Here is a 25,114-nt window from a genome sequence, read left to right as displayed (position 1 = left end):
ACGCTCTTTGAGGGGCCAAAGTCTTCAAAAAAGGTTGTGTATCAATATGAAGAGTAAAGAAACATCAGCTACTAAAGAAGCATTTCGAAGGCTCACAAGGGATAAGTGATACGTCTCGCTTCCCACTCCCTTTTTTTTTCGCTGACTTTGTTGATTGTGTCTCGACGACAACGCCGACAGGAAGGAAGCTCAATTTCATAAAATAAATGTTTATGGCCACGTGTATGAAGCTTCCGTTGTCGTTGGACGGAAAACCGAGAAAAGTCGGGCAAAGTTTTTCATGACGAGCGAAACAGGTGGAACCCTCAACGTGGATTGACAAAGTGGATTATCCTGTAAGCGAGCGGAAAAGGCCGTGACGACGGAAACAAACACCACACACCGGCCTGGCTTTTTTGAGTGACAGTTTAAACGCCTAACACTTTTGAAGTGTTGCGGAAAATTGCTTCCGTTTGCTTGCTGGCAAGGGAGAGTGACGGCACGCGTGGTTTGCGGAAAAGAGTGGGCAGGGTTGCTCAAATGAATCTCAATGAACTGACATCAACAAGACATCATCACATTGGTATTGGAATCTTTATTTCCAAAAAAGTGTCCAAATTTGGCGAGTAATTTATTGAGTATCCAAAGAAAGATACACGAAAAAACAATTATCGTAATCTAGAATTGTTTCATGAATTTGAGAACCCCGAAGGAATATATTCACGATTCCAGTGCAGATGCATCATACTACACTTAAAATCCCGATGGTTTGACACCAACTAGTCAAACGAACGGAGTTCACACTCACTAACAATCGTTTGTTTTGATAGTGTGCGTGAGCACAGTGTAAAAAGTGACAGTTCGTCACTTTTTAGTTTGACTTTGACCAACCAACGGGGTACCAACTAAAAAAGCTTCAAGAGCAATTCCAGCCCAAAACAGGAATTTTTCAGGTACTTTTTTCTCGACCCTCTCCGATTTCAATGAAACTTTGTAGACATGTTATCCTACGCTTATATAAGCCATTTTTGTGTATATGGAGCCAGTTCCACTCGATAATGACATTTGAGAAGGGCGTAAGTGTTTTAAATATTTTTGTAATTCGGAATTTAAATATTTCTGTATCTCGAAGCCGTTGCATCGTATCAAAAAGTAGTCAAAGACAAACTTGTAGGAAATTTGACGGGCTTTTCGATAAAAATACACTGAAAGAAAAAAACACCCAACTTTTATGAGATTTTTTGATTTTTAAGTTTAAAAGTCAAATTTGAGGGGGAGCCCACGATTTTTTTCGTTCAAAATTTTTGTGAAGATAGCCTAAGATGTTACAAAAAGACTCACGAAAAATGCAGGATGGAGCAACTCACCTAAAAAAATACAAAAATCATTTACTGAAACTGTTTTTTTGAAAAGTTCTCTAAACGTCAAAATTTTCAAAAACCGAATACGGGAATCGATTCTCCAGACAATTTTACATAAAAGTCTCCATATTGACCATTGTCCTAAGTCCAATCCTTGTAAAGTTACAGCGGTTTTAAAAATAAAAATGTTGAAAAAATAGGTTTTTTGATGGTTTTTGGCAATTTCTATATGACAGACTTAATTTTTCAGTCTCGTAAATATTTTTACCGGAAAGCTCGTCAAATTTCCCATAAGTTTGTCTTTGACAACATTTAAATTGGATGTATGAGCTTGCAGATATAAGCTAATTACATTGCTCATAATTGAAAACATCATATTTTTTCAGTGTAGTATAGTAACCTGGATAGTAAATTAGCTTATATCTGTAAGCCCATACATCCAATTGAAATGTGGTCAAAGACAAACTTATGGGAAATTGGACGAGCTTTCCGGTAAAAATATTTACGAGACTGAAAAATCAAGTCTGTCATATAGAAATATCTAAAAACCATCAAAAAACCTATTTTTTCAACATTTTTATTTTTAAAACCGCTGTAACTTTACAAGGATTGGACTTAGGACAATGGTCAATATGGAGACTTTTATGTAAAATTGTCTGGAGAATCGATTCCCGTATTCGGTTTTTGAAAATTTTGACGTTTAGAGAACTTTTCAAAAAAACAGTTTCAGTAAATGATTTTTGTATTTTTTTAGGTGAGTTGCTCCATCCTGCATTTTTCGTGAGTCTTTTTGTAACATCTTAGGCTATCTTCACAAAAATTTTGAACGAAAAAAATCGTGGGCTCCCCCTCAAATTTGACTTTTAAACTTAAAAATCAAAAAATCTCATAAAAGTTGGGTGTTTTTTTCTTTCAGTGTATTTTTATCGAAAAGCCCGTCAAATTTCCTACAAGTTTGTCTTTGACCACTTTTTGATACGATGCAACGGCTTCGAAATACAGAAATATTTAAATTCCGAATTACAAAAATATTTAAAACACTTACGCCCTTCTCAAATGTCATTATCGAGTGGAACTGGCTCCATATACACAAAAATGGCTTATATAAGCGAAGGATAACATGTCTACAAAGTTTCATTGAAATCGGAGAGGGTCGGGTACAACCGATTCCCTATTTGGCATGGAATTGCTCTCAAACGAAAAAGTGATCAATCACCCGGGGGTTGAGTGTAATTAATAAATTTTTCGAGGTTCACTAATTGATTAAAACGTACGCTAGGTGGGGAGAGATCGGATGCAAGTCGAGATGAAAGAATAACGCACGTCTTGTATGTTGCACTGGTGAACAGCGAAAGAGAGCGCGACAACCGTCGCGATGTCGTTTTATTCATTTTCTTTGTGAGTGTATTAGTGTTACATTTTTAGTACAGTTGTTTGGCCCAAGGCCCGTATGCAACAACTCCTTCCCCTTTCGGAAGTTGTTTCTATAGTCTAAGATTAAACTAAAAATATTTTACAATTCACTGTTTCCAAAGTAAAAGAATTCACTTCTAATGTTAACAAAATCAATTCATTTTAATTCTGATCAAAATACATTTCTCTATATAAATCCGAAATCGCAATTCAACGACATAAAAAAATAACAAAATTAAACATATTTAAATTCGAAATCCTGTTTAGGTTTACGCAAACGTTTTGACCGTCTCAAGCACACTTCCGGCAATTGAGCCGCATCGACTTTTCTTTTTCTGGCCCTAGCCAGCTCGGCGTTCGAGTATCCACGGAAATCTCCATCCTCGTCTGCGCTTCCGGACGCTCTCAGCGTCGCTGGTTGCTCCAGGTTCATGTTTGCACCGGATGCCGTCGGAATTAGGATATTTGTCCTCGCTTCCTCACGAGCCCGGTATGGTCGCAGCTGATCTCTATGAGCGAGGATTTCCCCGCTTCCAGCCAACACCTGGAAAACGTTTAGAGAAAATTTCTTAATAAAGCTTGCTTTAATCCATCTATTTGGTATGCTATTTTTGTTATTCTTGTACCACACCAAATCCCCAGCTATCAGCTCATCTAATTCGTCCTTTGACGTCTTTCTGATTGCTTTTGGTACCTCTACCACTTCATCATTTGGGGTTGGTGACACAGTTAAAAATTGTTTATAATGCTTTTTGGGATTGAGCAAGTCCAAAGCTGTTTTTGGTTTATATAAAAATACTCTATCCGAGGGAAATTGCCCACTACTCGTCACAATGTTATTACGATAATTCATTAAAAATAAGTTAATCTGATCCTCCAAATCAACGCTATCCAAATCCGGATCCAACAAAAACTTTTTCAAAACATCCTTAGTTGTTCTCACTAGCCTTTCGGCTTGTCCATTGCTTTGTGGATTATAAGGTGGACTTTTCATCACCTTTATTCCTTGCCTCTCAAGGAAAGAAGTGAAAGAATAAGAGTTGAAAGGAGGACCCCCGTCTGATACCAGAACATCCGGTAATCCAAATCTCGCAAAATACGATACCAATTTCTTCACAACCTTTGCACAATCCGTGCCCCTCTTCATCCATTCTACTTCCAACCACTTCGAAAAAGAATCAACAATCAACAAAAAAGTATGATTGGAAAAGTAGAAGAAATCAATGTGAATCCTACTAAAAGGTCTAGTCGTAGGTGTCCATTGAGACTCAATCTTAGTTTTTGGTACGACAGTCATACTTGCACAGACGTCGCACGTAGAAACATAATTTTCAATGTCTTTGTTAATCCCAAACCAATAAACCTGCTTCCTTGCCAGTTGTTTCATCTTAACCATCCCTGCGTGGTTGGCATGCAAAAGCTTCAAAATCCCGCTTTGCATTTTACGTGGTATAACCACCCTGTCTTGGTACAATAAGCACCCATCGACTTCTTCCAAATCACTTTGATTTGCGTAAACGTCCAGTAAGCGTTTGTCAATCTTTTGCGGCCATCCAACACGCAGATAGTTCATAATTTGCTGTAAATAAACGTCGTCAACTGTTGCCTTAGCAATCGAAACAGAATCTAAAGGGAACTCCCTACTAAAGTTTATGCTCCGTACAATATCTTGATCTAATTCAGCAGGAACCGACTGCTCCAATGGAAATCTCGAACAAAAATCCGCATTTCCCATTTTCGCAGAAGGCCTATACCGAAGTTCAAACTTATAAATGGAAAGTTCCAAAATGTACCGTTGGAGTCTCGTTACAAAAATCGAATTTTTACCTTCTTTGCCGAAAATACCTAGCAATGGTTTATGATCAGTGTAAGCAATGAATTCTTGTCCGAATAAATATTTATGAAATTTCTTAATTGTACAAACCAAAGCCAATGCCTCCAAGTGAAGAATAGGATATTTCTTCTGCGCGTCATCTAAAGTAAAAGAAGTAAAACTAATCGGTTTTTCAACACCATCAATAACATGAGCAATCACTCCTCCAAGGCCATAGCCCGATGCGTCAGAAACCACAATAATGTCTTTCTTTGGATCATAAAACTCCAAAATATTTGCTTCAACCAAAGCCTGTTTACTGTCATGAAAAGCTTTATCACAATTATGATCCCAATTAAACTTCACATTCTTTCTTAACAAATTGTACAAATAAAACAGCTTTGAAGACATGTTAGGTATAAAACGATTGTAATAATTAATCAAACCTAAGTAAGATTTCAGTTCATTCTCATTTTTAGGAACTTTTGCCTTTTGAATTGTCGAAATTTTGTCTGGACTGGGCATGAGACCTTTCTCACTGATAATATGCCCTAAATATTTCAAATCAGAAACAAAAAACTTGCACTTTTCCCAGTTGACTTTAATATTAGCCATTGCCAAACGATTCAATACAATCATCAACTTTTTATGACAGTTATCCAGGGTTTCTCCCGCAATCAAAACATCATCAAGATAACAATAAACATTTTCAATTCCTCCCAAGACTTGATCCATCATTTGCTGAAATATCGAAGCACTTGGGGAAGCACCTTGTGGAAGGCGATTGTATGTATATAAACCTTTAATTGTATTTATCACCATGAATTTCCTGGACCTTTCCGACAATGCCAACTGCGTGTAAGCTCCCTCCAAATCAAGAGCACAGAAAACCTTACAATTTGCCAGTTTAGCAAATAAGTCACTCGCAATTGGCAAAGGGTAAGTATTTGGAACTAAGACCTTGTTAATTGAAACTTTGCAGTCAATAACCAGTCTTATCTTATTATCCTTCTTCATTACGATTATTACTGGTGAAGCCCATTCACTAGATTTCACTGGAGTAATAACGTTTTCTTTTTCCAATCTGTCCAAATATTCCAAAACTTGCTCCCTTAAACGGTAAGGCACATCATATGCTTTCTTAAAAATCGGGACATTAATCCTTAAAACCAATTCGGCTTCAAAACCTCTGATAGGTGTAGAAAAATCCTTGATAAAAACCTCTGGAAAATCACTCTTAATTTGCTCAATCAACTTGTCACCATTTGGCGCTGTTACTTTGTTTACCTGCTCATTAATTGCTGCATTGTTAGAGAAGAACTGTCTCCACTGTGGAAAGAAAACATCCATCCAGTTTCGACCAAACAAAGGAATAAATTTGAAGTCCGTATCTAAAACAATAATTTTCAAATTTCGTTTCAAACCATTAAGTTGCACTAAAACATCAGTTTCTCCCCAGATCTTCAACTTGTTCCCATTCACAACTAAAAGTTGCTTGTTACTCTTCAGCAAACGCTTATTAAAAAGATTGTAAAATTGCAATTTTCCCATCACAGTCACAGTTGAACCACAGTCCACTTCCATTTCAACAAAAATATTATCCAACAAAACGTTGATCAAACAAGGCTCACTAATCTTATTCAAGGACGCAACACACATACACTGTAATTCACCTGCATTCCACTCCTCACAGTCAGTATCAGATGTGTCGAGATCAACATTCCCACCAGTGCTCAGCCGCCCCATCATGTTAGACAGCTGTCTCTCCGCACCAGTCTCAGCAGACGATCCACCTGAAGGTCCAGCTGACTGTCTACCTGAAGGTCCCGCTCTGTCCTCAGTAACAAAGTTTACCGCTTCCCTTCTCTGGTTCCTCAGCCTGAAGCACTTCCGCTTGATGTGACCCAACTGACCACAGTGATCACACGTCATGCGGGAATAGTCCGTCCTGTATCTGAAGTTATTGTTTCCCCCATTGTAACCATTGTTATTGTTGTTGTAATTAGCATTTCGATTAAAATTTCTGTTGCTGTGTTGAAATCGAACAGTACGCTGAGAATTGTGAGCTCGTGGTGAAATGTGTGCACGTTGCTGATTGTTAAAATGTTCCTGTCTATTGTAGTTATTTGTTCTATTGTAATTATTTCGATATTGCGAGTTCTGTCTATTATTGTATGGGTTAAAGCCAAGTCGCTCCCGAACTGGCCTTCTAATTTGATTGATGTTCCCTGGTGGTGTGTGTGTTCGTGCGTTGATTGCGTGTACATTTGATTTAGCTATATTCCATGTAGTAATATATTTGTCCATTTTAGCAATCGTCAATTTCTCCTCTTTCAAAAGTTGCTCTTTTAAGTCATCGTCAGTTAAACCCACTAAAACCCGATCTAAAATTGCATTATCGCGAAACTCCCCAAAATTGCAAAACTCGGCCTGGAGTTTGACCGCCTGGACAAACTCTTCAGCGGTTTCGTCAGGATGCTGAATCCTCTTGCTGAAACGGAACCGCTGAACCAGGTCCGGTTCAGTCTTATCCAGTTTTTGTTTGAGTTTTTCAACTAATTCTGTATAGGTTGCTTTATCGAGATCAGATTTTTTGTAAATAGTTTTCAGTTCAGAGTATAAGTATGAACCACATAAATTCATAAAGTGAGTTTTCATCAAGTCGTCGGTATACTTGTTGGCTTTAAAATTGTATTCTAATCTTTCAGCCCAGTCACCGAAGGACGAACCCTTTCGGTACTGCTCAATTGTGGAAGCAATGCTCATCTTGTTCTATTTAGAACCACTTTTTTAAACAAAAGATCAAAAATAAAAGAAAAGAAAACACCAAAAATGGCCAAATTAGGCTCTAATAGTTTTCAAAAAAGTCTGCTTAAAAACTCACCACCAAGGTTACCAAACCTTTGCTCCTGGGCTGAAGCACCGTCGTTCTGACAGCAGAAAAGCCGACGCACTTTACCAGAATTCCGGCTCTCCTATACCAGAACTCCGACCTTGTTGAAAAGCACCGAGGATTTCACCCGGAAGTTCAGCAGACAGAACGTGAACGTCCTCCGCCGCCAATAAGCACCTTCACAAACCTTCGGCAAATTCACCGCACTGAATAAATAAAGAAGAAGAACACTCTTAAAATGGGATGAAAATTTTCTATCCTCCTTTGTTCTACCCAGAACAAAAAGAGCTCACACACACGCACACTCTATTTTCTAAAATGTTAAAATGTTAGGACAAACAAAATCACGAACTTGTTCCAACTGTGATACGATCAGTGGAACATGATTTTAAAATAAAGAAAAAAAAGCAAAAGGAACTTATTTGGCTCCAATCGCCCCTACCTTAAGAAACAGCTCAAACAAAAGAATCGTACCGCGTGGCAGCCTTTGTCCTATCCACGCCGACGCCAGCCAACGCCGATAGATTTTGCCAAAATTGCCGACCTCCGCTTCTGCTACTTGCCGCTAACGATTCTCCTCCCAGATTCCAACAGCCACAGCCTACTGCGTCCACTCCGGAACCGTGATCAGCCGGATTTCTCGTACGGAATTCGCTCCACCGACGCCCTCCGAAGAAGCTTCAAAATGGCCGCTTGCTTGGTAGACTCGAGCCGATCACCACTGAAGCACACTGCCGCGAAATTCGCCCCGTACTCTCACAAAAGAACTTCTTTGCCTCGGCAAAGCCGTAAATGATTTGGAGTTATAAAAACGCAAAACGCGTACCGCGAAACGCGATGAAAATTACCAAAATCACTACTTTTTCACCGGAGAAAAAAAAAATCCTTGATCCCCGTCGCCACTAAAACGTACGCTAGGTGGGGAGAGATCGGATGCAAGTCGAGATGAAAGAATAACGCACGTCTTGTATGTTGCACTGGTGAACAGCGAAAGAGAGCGCGACAACCGTCGCGATGTCGTTTTATTCATTTTCTTTGTGAGTGTATTAGTGTTACATTTTTAGTACAGTTGTTTGGCCCAAGGCCCGTATGCAACATTGATGAACACAGTTCACAATTAATGAAATTATTTTTCTGTTTTAGTCTTCTCTATATTTAAATGTTTTTGATTGGAAAAAGGCATTGTTTACAAAATTTGATGCTTTTAGGAGCAAGTACTTTTTATAAAATGCAAAAAAAAAATCTAACACTTTGGAAATTTTTTTTAAAAAAAATCAGGAAAAATAGAATTAACCTTTATATATGACAATTTTTTTCAAGCTTTACGTCCCTTTCTGCGTTAACATTCCAACGCCCAAGGCTCCAAAAAAGTTGGAACGGTAACTTCAACTCAATGGTTCTCGGGCATAACTCAACCAATCAAGATAATAGTTCTTTCCAGTGATTTGTTAGGATGTCTAGATGATTCTAGAACTTTGAAGAACTTAATTTGATTAAATCTGTAATTTTTGCGATCAAAAACATCGTTCCAACTTTTTTTTTCGCGCGTAAAAAAAAATTCGCCTAAAATTCCGTGGAGGCAGTCGTTTTTAAAAAGGTGGAACGATGTTTTCGGTCGCAGAAATTACAGATTTGTTCAAATCAAGTTCTGCAAAATTTTAGGATCATCTAGACATTCTTACAAATCACTGGGAACAAGAATCGTCCCGATTGGTTGAGTTATTCCCGAGAACGGGCGTGTTGAAGTTACCGTTCCAACTTTTTTGGGAGGCTTGGGCGTCCGTGTAAGTTGGACAAGGACATGCGTTGGGGGTTCCAGTGTTCAAGAGGTTTTGGGTGACTCACCACTAGGGTGACAGGAAAAATTGAAAATTTCGGAAAATCGCAAGAGATACCCCCTGGATCGATTCTTTAGGCAAAAACAAGTCACTGTGCCAATTTTGAGCCAAATCGGTTAAGGCTAAGGGGTCGTTGAATTCATCGTTCATCGTTGAAGTATATATGGGGAAAATCACGAAAATGTATGGGGAAAAACATTCTTTCAATAATTTTCTGTTAGGTGGCGCAGGTCTCGCCCAAAATTGTCCAAGTGTGAGATTCTTGTAGGAAATTTAATTACCTACAACTTTGTAGAAGGGTGCAACACGATCGTCGGCTTATATACTTGAAAGTATACAAGGGGTATTAAGGAAGTATATAATAAAATATTTTTTTCTAGAAAAATCACCAAAAATCAGGATCAACTCGGATCGTTTTGCACCCTTGGACAAAGTTGTAGGGAATTAAATTTCCTACAAGAATCTCACACTTGGACAATTTTGGGCGAGACCTGCGCCACCTAGCAGAAAATTACTGAAACGATGTTTTTCCCCATACATTTTCGTGATTTTCCCCATATAAACTTCAACGATGAAAAGCGACCCCTTAGCCTTAACCGATTTGGCTCAAAATTGGCACAGATACTTATTTTTGCATTAGGAATCGAGTCAGAGGGTAGGGACCATCCATAAACCACGTGGACACTTTAGGGGGGGGGGGGGGTATGGCGATTGTCCACGATCCATACAAAAATGTTTTTTTTGTATGGACAATTGTCCACGAAGGGGGGGGGGGGTAACAGATTCCCAAAAAAGTGTCCACGTGGTTTATGGATGGTCCCGTATCTCTGATGTCGATTTATTTTATTGTCACTCTACTCACCACACATACCCAGTCACGACGCTCTAGCAGGATTCTAGCAGAGTTCTCACAGAGCTGGATATTCTTACAGCATTCTAGCAAAAATGTTCAACCGTTCTAGCAGGATTCTGGCAGAACCAGCTCTGCTAGAATATAACCTTCGGACGCCTAGAAATGAGTAGAAACTTTTTTTTTGCTTTTTTGTCCCTTTCTGATCTGTGGTCCAAAATTACTTAATTTGCAAAAAAACATAGGGATCATCCTTAAACCACGTGGATACTTATTTTGAATTCCTAATCCCCGAGTTTTGAGAATTTAACGTGAATTTTTTTTTTGAGAGGGTGGTGATTTTTATCGTTTTTGACCAGTTTTTGAAGTTTTAACTCCTGAAACTCAATCGTATGCATTTAAAAGTTTTTTTACGAAGAGTTCAGCAAATTTTGCAAAAGAATAACCCTTTCGGATGATTGTTGTGGCTCGTTTACTGCTCGAATGTGAGGATTTTTCTAAAATAAAGAAACAACCCGGCTACTGCCGTTAACCACACACATTTTTTTGTAATAAAAATTCCCTCATTTTAGTAATTCACAAGTCACTAAAAACATCCACAGATTCATTCTTATGGAAAATTTGTCAAAATCTAAGAAAAAATAAGTTTCTAAAGCACACAGTTGAGTTTTGCGGGTTAAAATTTCGAAAAACTGGTAAAAATTGTCTAAAAAACTTTGTTTTGTAAAATTCCCATAACTTGCAAGAATACACGGTTTCTAGCTACAAATCACCGAAAAACGTGTCTTAGTAAAAAATCTATAAACATTCCAGGGGGTCGTACCGCCCCACCGTCAAGAGATATATAAAAATGGACATCGGATTCTTCACCAGGAATCAACTTTTACACACGATTTTAAAAGCCTTCTACATATTAAAGTGATGTTCTTTTGTAAGCTAAGGAAAGATGTTCTCCGCCATTATTCACACAACTCACTTTTTTTGGGGAGTAAAGTTCGCTGGCGATGAATTTAGTTTTGAAATAACTCTATCGCTCTTTGTGACCATTTTTGTGTGTGTGTGTGTGGTCCAATCCAATACCCGCTAACCGGTAGCGATATTATGGGAAAGTATAGTTTGTATCAGACATTGGATATGCCGAATGCTGATATAACATATCTCAGTCCCGGGTATTAGATGGTGATAGCCCTCGCGCTGCTTCCAACGACCCGTTTCAGAATGACAGAGCTCCTTGCGGTCCAATTCCGAGGTCGCTGGGCATTGGTCGGCCCCGCCTAAACATAGAAGCAAACATCTGAAGGAAACTCGATCTATATTTAGACTTCCAATCCCGTCAGGCAAATCAGGGATCAGCGCGTATTTAATATGAGAAGATAACATGTTTCAACACTACGGATCAATTCACTGCTAGAGTGTAAACTTTCTGATGGCCGACTGCTTAGCGTCCCAGACCACCAATCTGGAGATGTGAGTTCGAATCCCACCTGATTCATTTTCGTTTTTGTTCATATTCAAAGTTCAAATTCCTGATTCCAAATTTCAAATGTACCGGCTGGGATTTGATCCCTGAATCTTCTGCTTGTGAGGCAGAAGCCGTAACCATTAAGCCACGGAGCCGGTTACTCTATCGCTCTCTGTGACCATGCCTCTATAATGACTAATAACAAAGCAACAATATCAACAAAAATCTGCTTCGAGGAAGGCGATTGTTTACAAATATTCGTTGAGTGTGCGACTTATCTAAAACAAACACTTGCTGAAAAGGCTGTTTAGAAGCGTTGAAGTTGGTATGATTTAATTTCAGCCTTTTATTAATGACCTTCAGTAGGAGTACAATGTGAACGATTACTTCAGTTAACTTTAAAACTAAATTTCTGTCAGAATGTTAAATCAAGCTTACCTATATTCATAAAAACGTGTGTTGCTTATGATTGATTGAAACAATCGTTTTCATAGCACTAGGCGAACAAAGTCACTTGGTTGTTCGGTATTTGCGATTATTTTGTTTAAAATATCAGCTAGAGAGCCTACTTTGGAGAATCAAAGCGCAAAATATCTTCCACATCATATCACTTCTCTAATGTAGGCTCTCTAATCTGTACAAGTCAGCAAATTTGCTTCGTAGTGATTCGTTAGCACAATCAGGCTTGTATATACATTCTCGAAGTCATTCGCAATCTTTCGCTCTTCTAAGCAACACGTTTTCGTCAAAATGATAGTGTGTGAAGTTTGTCGCAAATCGATTGATCCATCCCAGAAGAAGGTGAAATGCAGTGGTCCCTGTGGGAAAGCTTTCCACCTGCTATGTGCCGATCTGAACAAAACCTACGGAAGAGCTTTGGCCGCCAAGGTTGGACTGTACTGGTTTTGTACCGAATGCCGAACGATTCTCGACCAGAGGAACAAATCGTCGAACCAATCGGTCACGTTGACGGATCTCTTTAAAATGCTTGAAACTGTGAATAAGAAATTGAGCGAAAACAACTCTGGTGAGCCTTCAACAAATTGTGTGACTGATACGGTTTCTGCTTTGGAACTTTTGCCGGAGGAAATCTGGCTTAAGGTATTCCAAAGTTTAAATGGATGCCAACTGCGCCAAATTCGAATGACGTGCCGCAGCTGGAATCAAATCGTGGGCAGTTCCCCATCCGTTATGAAGAAATTGGTGCTTCGTGTCTCAAATGGCATCGTACTTGATCAAGATTGTGAAGAAGCTGAGTTACTTTTAGCATGCAACAGCCGCTATTCACACATCGTTTTGAACCAGATAAGAATCATTCAAGTGGACACCTGGTGGCCGTTGATAGCTGAAAATCTGGAAAGTCTCTCCATATCGAAAAGTCAGATTACGATCAACACTTTGCTCACCATGCTGGAACCGTTACGTAACCTAAAAAGTCTCACATTTACATGTGGACCCTTTGTCAATGCTCGCAATTGTCCAACAAGACTAAACTTCGAATTGCCTTCGCTGGAAACGCTGATTTTGGAGGAGGTTGACCAGAGCGAACTATTGGATGTTTTCAAGCAGCTTTGCCCTCGACTGAAAGTGTTGAAAATTCCCACCGGAAGTTGTACTGAGACACATCCTCAGAAAGTGGCCAAGCTAGTCGATGCCGTCAAAGGAACACTGCAAGAAGTTGACTTTCCCATGTCAACTCGTTTATGGCAAATGCTTAATGCGATCGATGGAATTCGTTTGCAAGGAATATCGCTCTCGAAGTGCAATGAACAATCTGCTATGAAAGAGAGCCACTTAATAAATTTAAGTCAAAAATATTCCACCATCAAGTCTTTGAGTCTGTCATCGTCAGAAACGGTAAGATATGTAGAATGTTTCCACTTCAATTGAAAACTTATCTTGTTTTGTATTTTAGACCCTCGAAGCGATTGGAAAAAACCTGACAGATCTTGAACGAATACGAATTACTCTTCGTGGAAGAACGGATTCTGTTTCTACAGCATTTCTTCATCAAATGTTAAATCTTAGTCACTTGGAAATCAATCGCGGTGAACGTTATTACAGCAATGCAATCGACTTCATCAACTGCAGAAATAACAGCTTAAAAGTTCTACATTTGGGAGACTTAAATATTAGTAAAAGCTTCTCAAATGCTTTCCCCTACGTTAGCCACCTCAATCTGTACGATTGTAGATGTCCAACCTGGTCGTACATATTTGATTCTGCCATGAAATCACTCCAACACATAACTCTAAAATCTATCAGAGTTGAGAATGAAGCGGAATGTCTAGCGGAACACTTCAATAATTTAAAATTTCTAAGCATTACTTCATGTGAAATCAGTAAATCAACCTTAATTGCACTGTTTTCTCTTTGCCCTAATCTTTCAGAGCTTAAGTTACACTGTGTTGATAAAGTTGATGATGATATTGTCTTAAAAATATGCAAAAAGCTTAGCAAACTGAAAAGCCTCTCTATAACAGATTGTTACAACACAACAAGTCGCTCCCGGGAGAGCATAGAAAAGCTTCAATCGCAAATTGGTTTCTACCATTTTTGCAATAACGCCATCAGGCCAAAAAGAGAAGAATATTTCTCAAATTATTATGATTCTGACTCTGAATATTCAGATTAAGCTGACCTTGGAAAAAAAAACTATGTTTAGTAATATCTGAAGTGTTTTGAATGCAAATCTATTTTAGGAAAAATAAATATCAAAATTGATCACTGATATTCCACGGCGTGTTTTCTGGGCAACCTCTAGAAGAAAAAATAGTCATCGCTACTTTTAAATGTGTCTTATTTGAAATTTTCTCAGCTTTCCGATGCTTCAAAAAACGAGATCAAGCAACTTGGGAAACCGTCTCTTGTGTGCTATTTTGTGACAACGCCCATTTTGATCGATGATGACGTTTTGTTAAACTCAACAAACCCTACAAGATGCTTTCGCAACACACACTTGTGACATAAACCAAGTTATCATCAAAATGATCGTGCGCACTTGCGACTCGTCATACGTGTTGTTGAAAAATGTGGTTTTTTTTCTTATTTTTCACAAATTTATTTAGATACACATTTTTTATAATCAATGCCAACTTTTGTTTTTGAAAATAAAATTCGGGTTCGGGATTGGGTTCGATTCCCATCTGCTGTCGTTGTCACAAGATAGCACCCCACAGACGAAATTATGTGTTTATGTGTTTTATGAGACAATTACTCATCAACAAAAAAAAACAAACAAACAAGACAAGAAACAACTTTATAGAAGGTTACAAATCGCTAAACATTTAGAAAATTTAGTTTTAACCGAATATGGGATTTATTCAAAAATAAAATCAAACATAATTTAACATTTTACTTATGATTTGTGAACATCTATCAACTTAGTCAGGATTTTAGCAGGTTAAAGATTGTTAAGAGTATTATTAATTCTTATGAATAAATTTCACATTTCCATAAATAAACATAAAACATTTACTTAGCCACAAAACATGTTAAACACAAATAATCGTGCTACAAATTGCAACCTTCGTGAGAAACACTATTTATGAGTTTGAAATGATCAAGTATCCAGGAATAGTATGAATATCACTTTTTTTAAAAACGTCCTTCACGTCCTTTGATTACACTGACCTACAAAAGTTGACTGCGCAGGCTCAACTCGAGGGGAAGCATGAAGTTAGGAGTCACCAGAAACACGTGCACTTTGAAAAAATATTTAGACCGGACCGAATGGTTTTTTCCTAAAGTTTGTATGGAGAACTACACAGAAAAAAATCAATTCTCGTAATCGTGAATTAAGTTCATGATTTTGAGAATTGATTTTTTTTTCGTGTAGGGCGGTTTGTCGCTGTTGCAAACAAGCAAAAAATTGCATGCAATATGTGAGAGTAGCGAACAGCACTAATCCTCCATACAAACTTTGTGGAAAAACCATTCGACAGAGTCAAAATATTTTTGAAAAAAAAAACCTAAGTGCACCTGTTTCTGGTGACCTCAAACTTCATGCTTCCCCTCGAGTTTAGCCTGCGCAGAAATTTTGTTGGTCGGTGATATTTCTTGTTCAAATAATTAGGAGTGGATGTTTCTGTTTAATTTTTTTTATTGGAATCGTGACAATAATATTTCATATTTTTTTAAACATTATGAACGTTTTGAATTATTAAGGGGTTACATACATGTAAATCGGCAAAAATGTCAGAGGTTGGTTTGAGCACACACTTAAACTTTTTTCAAAATCTGTTTTCAGGGCGATAAAATGTACATTTTCATCTATTAACAAAACAAATTTGAAGACATTTGGTTGCATCATTGCCGAGATATAGCTATTTGAAGTTAGCAGTTTCAAAAAATGGGTGCCACGATATCTCAACATTGCTTCGACCAAATCGGCTCAAAATTTTGGTGATGACTCGTTAAACCGGTCCCGTGTGCAACCGATCCCGTGTGCATGACGAAGGCCGATATTCATAAAGTTTATTTAAAAAAAAAGATAAAAATATTTTTTCTGTTTTTCATATAAAAAATCGCTAGTTTTTGATTTTTGTATTTTTTGAAAATTCAAAATTTCAAAATTGGGCTTCGTCATGCACACGGGACTGGTTTAACGAGTCTTCACCAAAATTTTGAGACGATTTGGTCCATCTCATCTCGAGATATCGTGGCACCCGTAAATCAACTGGGTGTTCAGAGAAAAACGCACAGAAAGTTAGACAGTTGGCTTTGCGCATGGCAAAATTCTGAACTTAAATCGTCTCTAACTCAGTTAAATCATGGAATATCTTTATGAAACTTTCAGGAGTGATTGAAAATCATCTTTTAAGTGGATTTTATAAATTTTCTATAATATGAAATTGTGTGATTTTCTACATGTATGTAACCCCTTAAACGTTTTGAACATTATGAATTGAAAAACTAACTTAATCCACCTATGTGGTTGATGCCTTCCTCACTTTTTACCAAAAATGGGTAATATGAGTGGTTTTGACACACATTTCAGCATTTTTTTAGATCCAGAAAAAAAGAACACAGATATAACTTATGTGGTAATAACTCGAGACAGGGTTGCCAGATCTTCAATGTTTTGGACTCTTTGAAAAGCCCTTTCAATTGCCTAACCAACGATGGGTCGGATGATGGATCCGGACATCGTTTACATACATTTAAGTTAGATCCGGCTTCAAAAAAGTACATAAATATCACTTATGTGGTAATAACTCGAGACAGGGTTGCCAGATCTTCAATGTTTTGGACTCTTTGGAAAGCCCTTTCAATTGCCTAACCAACGATGGGTCGGATGATGGATCCGGACATAGTTTACATACATTTAAGTGAGATCCGGCTTCAAAAAGTACATAAATTTCACTGAAGTGGTAATAACACGAGACAGGGTTGCCAGATCTTCAATGTTTTTGACTCATTAGAAAGCCCTTTCAATTATCTAACCAACGATGGGTCGGATGATGGATCCGGACATCGTTTACATACATTTAAGTGAGATCCGGATTCAAAAAAGTACATAAATATCACTTATGTGGTAATAACTCGAGACAGGGTTGCCAGATCTTCAATGTTTTGGACTCAATGGAAAGCCCTTTAAATTGCCTAACCTACGATGGGTCGGATGATGGATCCGGACATCGTTTACATACATTTAAGTGAGATCCGGATTCAAAAAAGTACATAAATATCACTTATGTGGTAATAACTCGAGACATGGTTGCCAGATTTTCAATGTTTTGGACTCTTTAGAAAGCCCTTTCAATTACCTAACCAACGATGGGTCGGATGATGGATCCGGACATAGTTTACATACATTTAAGTGAGATCCGGCTTCAAAAGGTACATAAATTTCACTAAAGTGGTAATAACACGAGACAGGGTTGCCAGATCTTCAATGTTTTTGACTCATTGGAAAGCCCTTTCAATTACCTAACCAACGATGGGTCGTATGATGGATCCGGACATAGTTTACATGCATTTAAGTGAGATCCGGCTTCAAAAAAGTACATAAATATCACTTATGTGGTAATAACTCGAGACAGGGTTGCCAGATCATCAATGTTTTGTACTCATTGGAAAGCTCTTTCAATTACCTAACCAACGATGGGTCGGAGGATGGATCAGGACATCGTTTACATACATTTAAGTGAGATCCGGCTTCAAAAAAGTACATAAATATCACTTATGTGGTAATAACTCGAGACAGGGTTGCCAGATCATCAATGTTTTGGACTCATTGGAAAGCTCTTTCAATTACCTAACCAACGATGGGTCGGATGATGGATCCGGACATCGTTTACATACATTTAAGTTAGATCCGGCTTCAAAAAAGTACATAAATATCACTTATGTGGTAATAACTCGAGACAGGGTTGCCAGATCTTCAATGTTTTGGACTCTTTGGAAAGCCCTTTCAATTGCCTAACCAACGATGGGTCGGATGATGGATCCGGACATAGTTTACATACATTTAAGTGAGATCCGGCTTCAAAAAGTACATAAATTTCACTGAAGTGGTAATAACACGAGACAGGGTTGCCAGATCTTCAATGTTTTTGACTCATTAGAAAGCCCTTTCAATTATCTAACCAACGATGGGTCGGATGATGGATCCGGACATCGTTTACATACATTTAAGTGAGATCCGGATTCAAAAAAGTACATAAATATCACTTATGTGGTAATAACTCGAGACAGGGTTGCCAGATCTTCAATGTTTTGGACTCAATGGAAAGCCCTTTAAATTGCCTAACCTACGATGGATCGGATGATGGATCCGGACATCGTTTACATACATTTAAGTGAGATCCGGATTCAAAAAAGTACATAAATATCACTTATGTGGTAATAACTCGAGACAGGGTTGCCAGATTTTCAATGTTTTGGACTCTTTAGAAAGCCCTTTCAATTACCTAACCAACGATGGGTCGGATGATGGATCCGGACATAGTTTACATACATTTAAGTGAGATCCGGCTTCAAAAGGTACATAAATTTCACTAAAGTGGTAATAACACGAGACAGGGTTGCCAGATCTTCAATGTTTTTGACTCATTGGAAAGCCCTTTCAATTACCTAACCAACGATGGGTCGTATGATGGATCCGGACATAGTTTACATACATTTAAGTGAGATCCGGCTTCAAAAAAGTACATAAATATCACTTATGTGGTAATAACTCGAGACAGGGTTGCCAGATCATCAATGTTTTGTACTCATTGGAAAGCTCTTTCAATTATCTAACCAACGATGGGTCGGATGATGGATCAGGACATAGTTTACATACATTTAAGTGAGATCCGGCTTCAAAAAAGTACATAAATATCACTTATGTGGTAATAACTCGAGACAGGGTTGCCAGATCATCAATGTTTTGTACTCATTGGAAAGCTCTTTCAATTACCTAACCAACGATGGGTCGGAGGATGGATCAGGACATCGTTTACATACATTTAAGTGAGATCCGGCTTCAAAAAAGTACATAAATATCACTTATGTGGTAATAACTCGAGACAGGGTTGCCAGATCATCAATGTTTTGGACTCATTGGAAAGCTCTTTCAATTACCTAACCAACGATGGGTCGGATGATGGATCCGGACATCGTTTACATACATTTAAGTTAGATCCGGCTTCAAAAAAGTACATAAATATCACTTATGTGGTAATAACTCGAGACAGGGTTGCCAGATCTTCAATGTTTTGGACTCTTTGGAAAGCCCTTTCAATTATCTAACCAACGATGGGTCGGATGATGGATCCGGACATAGTTTACATACATTTAAGTGAGATCCGGCTTCAAAAAGTACATAAATTTCACTGAAGTGGTAATAACACGAGACAGGGTTGCCAGATCTTCAATGTTTTTGACTCATTAGAAAGCCCTTTCAATTATCTAACCAACGATGGGTCGGATGATGGATCCGGACATCGTTTACATACATTTAAGTGAGATCCGGATTCAAAAAAGTACATAAATATCACTTATGTAGTAATAACTCGAGACAGGGTTGCCAGATCTTCAATGTTTTGGACTCAATGGAAAGCCCTTTCAATTGCCTAACCTACGATGGGTCGGATGATGGATCCGGACATCGTTTACATACATTTAAGTGAGATCCGGATTCAAAAAAGTACATAAATATCACTTATGTGGTAATAACTCGAGACAGGGTTGCCAGATTTTCAATGTTTTGGACTCTTTAGAAAGCCCTTTTAATTACCTAACCAACGATGGGTCGGATGATGGATCCGGACATAGTTTACATACATTTAAGTGAGATCCGGCTTCAAAAGGTACATAAATTTCACTAAAGTGGTAATAACACGAGACAGGGTTGCCAGATCTTCAATGTTTTTGACTCATTGGAAAGCCCTTTCAATTACCTAACCAACGATGGGTCGTATGATGGATCCGGACATAGTTTACATACATTTAAGTGAGATCCGGCTTCAAAAAAGTACATAAATATCACTTATGTGGTAATAACTCGAGACAGGGTTGCCAGATCATCAATGTTTTGTACTCATTGGAAAGCTCTTTCAATTATCTAACCAACGATGGGTCGGAGGATGGATCAGGACATCGTTTACATACATTTAAGTGAGATCCGGCTTCAAAAAAGTACATAAATATCACTTATGTGGTAATAACTCGAGACAGGGTTGCCAGATCTTCAATGTTTTGGACTCATTGGAAAGCTCTTTCAATTACCTAACCAACGATGGGTCGGATGATGGATCAGGACATCGTTTACATACATTTAAGTGAGATCCGGCTTCAAAAAAGTACATAAATATCACTTATGTGGTAATAACTCGAGACAGGGTTGCCAGATCATCAATGTTTTGGACTCATTGGAAAGCTCTTCCAATTACCTAACCAACGATGGGTCGGATGATGGATCAGGACATCGTTTACATACATTTAAGTGAGATCCGGCTTCAAAAAAGTACATAAATATCACTTATGTGGTAATAACTCGAGACAGGGTTGCCAGATCATCAATGTTTTGGACTCATTGGAAAGCTCTTTCAATTACCTAACCAACGATGGGTCGGATGATGGATCCGGACATCGTTTACATGCATATAATTGAGATCCGGATATTTATGAAAACACATTTTTATACATAACTTTTGAACTACTTATCGAAACTTCAAACAATTCAATAGCGATGTATGGGACCCTAAACCAAGTCGAATGCAACTGGTTTGGTCAAAATCGGTTCAGCCAGTGCTGAGAAAACTCAGTGAGAATTTTGGTCACATACATACATACACACACATACACACACACATACACACACACAGACATTTGTTCAGTTTTCGATTCTGAGTCGATATGTATACATGAAGGTGGGTCTAGGAGCTTTTAATCAAAAGTTCATTTTCAGAGCAGGATTATAGCCTTACCTCAGTGAGGAAGGCAAAACACATAGATTTTATTGCTACTTTTAAATTCAACAGTAAAACATTTTATAAGACTTTATCTTATACTTATACATCTTATACGTTCGATTCCCATCTGCTGCAACCTTCCATCGGATGAGGAAGTAAAATGTCGGTCCCGGCCTTGGTTGTTAGGCCGTTAAGTCATTCCAGGTGTAGGAGTTGTCTCCATGCCATAAGTACAAACAACACACCAAACCAAGCCTACTCCGGTGGAATCGCTGGCGGCGGTTGGACTCACAATCCAAAGGTCGTCAGTTCAAACACTGGGGTGGAAGGTTCCTTGGAGTAAAAGAGGTTTGGGTGCTCTCCCCATTCAAGCCTTCGGACTCCTAGGTTCGAGCAGAAAACTTGCAATAGAGACCACAAAAGACCCGGGGGTCGTTAATGTGGATGGTTTGATTTTTTTGATCTTATACTCATGAAAAATGATACCATTAAAGCTCGCAACAGTAATTTGGAATCCATTTTCTATATTATTTTATTTTTTTTCTGTTCATGGATAGTTATTTGGTTATGGAAATATGATATTAAGTCATCAAAATCCAATAAGACCGCTGAAAATATTTTTCAAAGGCGAAAAAAATCTTTTCAATAACGTCATGATTCGAAATCCGGACACTTAGTAGCATATCATTTTTGTTATAGCTGGCAAAAAATCATGTAATAAGTTGGAAATGTAGAAATATCATCAGGATGTAGTATAAACAGTCAGTTTCAAGAAAATGCATGCAAAATATGTCTTTTCTAACAATTTTTCTTCAGAATTTTAAAATTAAAATGTCTTGTTCTGCTTCGAATCCCGGACACTGATAAAAGCTGATTCGAAATCCGGACACTTTTGCTTCGAATTCCGGACACTCGATTTTACTCATGAATCGCACAAATTTGGACTGAAATGTTAGTGAAAGGCATTCTTTAGGTCTCAAATAAGCTGTTAACATCAAAACAATCGATAGTTTTTATTAAAAATTTGCTAGAATTTAAGGAAATCGAAACCATAAATTTCTGCTTTGCCTTCCCGGTGCTTCGAACGCCTATGAAATATTTCAAGTGAAATGTTTCGCATTTTTGGTAAACTTATAATTTTATTGTATTTAATTGTTTTGGCACTAACTACAGCGTTCAAACAAACTTTAAATAAAAGTTGATGTTAGAATTCATCAAATAACACAGTTTTGACATTCAAAATGCGAACGTATATCCAAATAATTGATAAAACAAGATGAAGTGTCCGGGTTTCGAAGCGTCCGGGAATTCGAATCATGACGTTACTTGGATATTTTGAAAACAAATGATTGCAAAACAACTAGGCAGGTGTAAAATGCACTTTAAAACACTTATTTCATTAAAATGTTGAGACCATGGCTTGTCATTTCATTTTTTTAAATAATGAATCAAAAAGTTATCAATGACGCATTAAAAGATATTTTATATGGGTCGTCATAAACCATATAAAAGTTCTTTTATTTCGTGCAGAACACACTCAATCACTCACTCACCTTTTGACCTTCACAAATCCTTAAAATTCGATTTCAATCCTGAGACATTCAATGAAAACCATCGGTGCTATCTTGGCACACCCTGAAAATTGATGTAAGTGCGACAATTGACAAAAGGGATTTCAATTCAGAACGCGTTTGACACAAGTATGGACTCGACTACCGTAAACATTTGTGATAATTATAACTCGGGACTTCGGCAACCAAATTCAACCAAACTTCAGGACAATGCACACAGATTGGTCAGCCAAACAAAATGTGTTTGTTTTTATTTACAATGCGTGCTCTCGTTTTTGTTTATTCAAGGTCAAACATTAAAACGCGTTTTTCTCGGAACGTCAAAAAGCGACATACGACAAGTTAGCACGACAGCGTCGAAATCTTTCTATTTGAACATTATTTTAGTTTCTTTTGACCCAATGTCACCGCCTCTAAGGGGTGAGATTGAGTCGATTTTCAAACAATGGGTATTAAAGGTAGAGCTCATCAAATTCCTCCAAATTTTGGTAAAATGTTTGTGAACTATCTAAGAACAATTCTACGTTAAAAGATTTTCGATGATATTGAAATTGTTTTTGCTATAAAGAAAATACGAGCGGGTTTTCATTTTTTGACGCATACTCATCCCGGTAAATCAAAACAAAATTAAAATTTGATTTCAGAAAAAAGCCCTTCCGATGTCTTGTGAACTATTAATCCGTCCATCCATAATACATATCCAAAGATACGTAATACTACTGGCAAAATCATGACTTTCCATAAAAAAAACCAAAAAAATTGTTAGCAATCTGCCCCTGCGTGCATAAATGTCCCATATGCATTTTCACCACTTTCGAGTTATTGATTGAATTTAAAATTTTAAATTGAAAATAAAAATAGCAATATTAGTTTATGCAATGGAACATGAAAAAATAGCAGCTTATGCCTGCTCAGGTTGCTTGTTGCTGTATAAAAGTACTTTTATTTGATTAAGCACAAACTTTCAAGCACCCCGAGTCTGCGATCAGCAGAGAAGCGAGTCAGACGTGCGTCCCTCACAAACCAAAAAAGTGCTAAAAAGTGAAAAAAATGCCTCACGGCAAGAAAAAGAGGCGGTCCTCACCAGCAGGATCGGCAGATTTGAAAAAGCTAAAGAATGCCGAAGCGCTACCTGCAAAGCCAGGCAGTTTGAGCAAGGACGCTCAAGATTCGTCTGGAAACCAGTTCGCTACCCTCCCTGTGGACGTGAGCGAGAAGGAAGAATTTGAACGACGGGAAAAGTTGCCACCCATTTTTGTGAAAACATCTTCATCGGATTCGGTGCGAAAGTGGCTGACTGGATTTATCAAATCTGGTGCTTTACGAGCTTCCATTCGCTTGTGTGCTGATGGACTCAACATTCTGCTACCTACCAGAAAGGATTACAACTACGTTCGGGATTTCCTGAACAACACAAAGATTGAATACTACAGCCATGACGATCCAGGTAAACGCCCCATGAAACAGGTCCTCCGAGGCCTGTATGACATGGATGTGAGTGTGCTGAAAGAAGAGCTCAAAACTCTTAAGTTGAACGTGATCGAAGTCTTCAAGATGACGAGACACAACAAGGACATCAAGTATCGTGATCAACTGTACCTGTTTCATCTCGAGAAAGGATCGACAACGCCGTCTGAGCTGAAAGCAGTTCGGGCAATTTTCAACATCATCGTGACTTGGGAGCGTTATCGTCCAGTGCACCGTGACGTGACACAGTGTTCGAACTGTTTGCAGTTTGGGCATGGCGGAAGGAACTGTTTCATCAAGAGTCGTTGTGCAACCTGCGGAGGTGAGCACAAAACTCAAGCTTGCGAAACAATCAACGAGAACATTGAAGCCAAATGCTTCAATTGCGGCGGCGACCATTCGACCAAGAATCGAAGCTGCCCAAAACGTGCTGAGTTTGTGAAAATTCGGCAGCAAGCGACGACGAGGCACCAACCAAATCGTCGCAAAACACCACCAACTTTCACGGACGTGGATTTTCCTGCTTTGGCGTCACCTGGAGCGGAATCTGTTCGAGTGGTTCCAAATCTGCAGCCATTGCCGTTGAATCAGCGGCCAAAAGTTGCAGAGAATACAACACCTCCTGGCTTCAGTCAGCAACCGAGGGAAAACCAACCAGCATCAACAGATGAAGGCAGTAGTGACCTGTTTTCACCACAAGAACTTATGAACATTTTCATCGAGATGACAACAACACTGCGTGGTTGCAAAACTCGTGCGGAACAAGTAAGAACGCTTGGAGGATTTATCTTAAAATACAGTTTGTAGTTTACTCGTTCTAATGACTTTGAATATTTCAATGAATTTGCTTTCTTAGTTTTAAGTTAGGATTAGTTGTTAAAGTGAGTTTTTTTCTTTTTTACCCAAATGTATTCGATTCAATGCAAAAATGTAAAACAATTTGAAGTAAATAAATGAATGTGAACAGTTAATAAGAAAACGAAAAATATAACAAAGATGAAGAGCATGTAGCCATACCACTTAGAATGTAAATGAAATGTAATTATTAAAAGAAAATTCAATAAAG

The 25,114-nt window shown here is 38.2% G+C and overlaps 2 protein-coding genes across 4 annotated transcripts; one reads left to right on the top strand and one right to left on the bottom strand.

Moving 5' to 3' along the window:
* Positions 1 to 2,642: 2,642 nt before the first annotated feature.
* LOC120414743 (uncharacterized protein DDB_G0289917-like) lies at positions 2,643 to 8,541 on the bottom strand. 3 transcript variants are annotated; one of them, XM_039576054.2, is made up of 4 exons: positions 7,902 to 8,541; positions 7,451 to 7,665; positions 6,240 to 7,351; positions 2,643 to 3,297 (listed from the first exon to the last, which is right to left on the bottom strand). In XM_039576054.2, the coding sequence occupies exons 3-4, from the start codon at positions 7,330 to 7,332 to the stop codon at positions 3,263 to 3,265; spliced, it is 1,128 nt and encodes a 375-aa protein (XP_039431988.1). In that variant the 5' UTR covers positions 7,333 to 7,351; positions 7,451 to 7,665; positions 7,902 to 8,541; the 3' UTR covers positions 2,643 to 3,262. The 3 variants fall into 3 exon arrangements, with proteins under 3 accessions (XP_039431988.1, XP_039431987.1, XP_039431989.1); XM_039576053.2 differs by having other exon boundaries at positions 6,240 to 7,665; XM_039576055.2 differs by having other exon boundaries at positions 6,240 to 7,665; positions 7,934 to 8,541.
* Positions 8,542 to 11,993: 3,452 nt separating this feature from the next.
* On the top strand, positions 11,994 to 14,342 carry LOC120414742 (uncharacterized). Its single transcript, XM_039576052.2, has 2 exons — positions 11,994 to 13,466; positions 13,525 to 14,342. Exons 1-2 carry the CDS (start codon positions 12,360 to 12,362, stop codon positions 14,242 to 14,244), a joined length of 1,827 nt encoding a protein of 608 aa, XP_039431986.1. The 5' UTR covers positions 11,994 to 12,359; the 3' UTR covers positions 14,245 to 14,342.
* Positions 14,343 to 25,114: the final 10,772 nt, after the last annotated feature.

The sequence above is a fragment of the Culex pipiens genome, chromosome 2, assembly GCF_016801865.2.
Source record: "Culex pipiens pallens isolate TS chromosome 2, TS_CPP_V2, whole genome shotgun sequence".
Classification (NCBI taxonomy): domain Eukaryota; kingdom Metazoa; phylum Arthropoda; class Insecta; order Diptera; family Culicidae; genus Culex; species Culex pipiens.
Note: the sequence above shows the minus strand (reverse complement) of the source record. Positions and strands in the feature narration are given on the sequence as shown.

What these genes read in the sequence shown, in the direction of transcription:
- LOC120414743 (XM_039576053.2), bottom strand. Translation starts at nt 7,332, where the DNA reads ATGAGCATTGCTTCCACAATTGAGCAGTACCGAAAGGGTTCGTCCTTC. An exon ending in CTGTGAGGAGTGGAATGCAG is followed by an intron (nt 3,298 to 6,239) that starts GTGAATTACAGT and finishes AACGTTTTCCAG; the next exon opens with GTGTTGGCTGGAAGCGGGGA.
- LOC120414742 (XM_039576052.2), top strand. Translation starts at nt 12,360, where the DNA reads ATGATAGTGTGTGAAGTTTGTCGCAAATCGATTGATCCATCCCAGAAG. An exon ending in GTCTGTCATCGTCAGAAACG is followed by an intron (nt 13,467 to 13,524) that starts GTAAGATATGTA and finishes TTTGTATTTTAG; the next exon opens with ACCCTCGAAGCGATTGGAAA.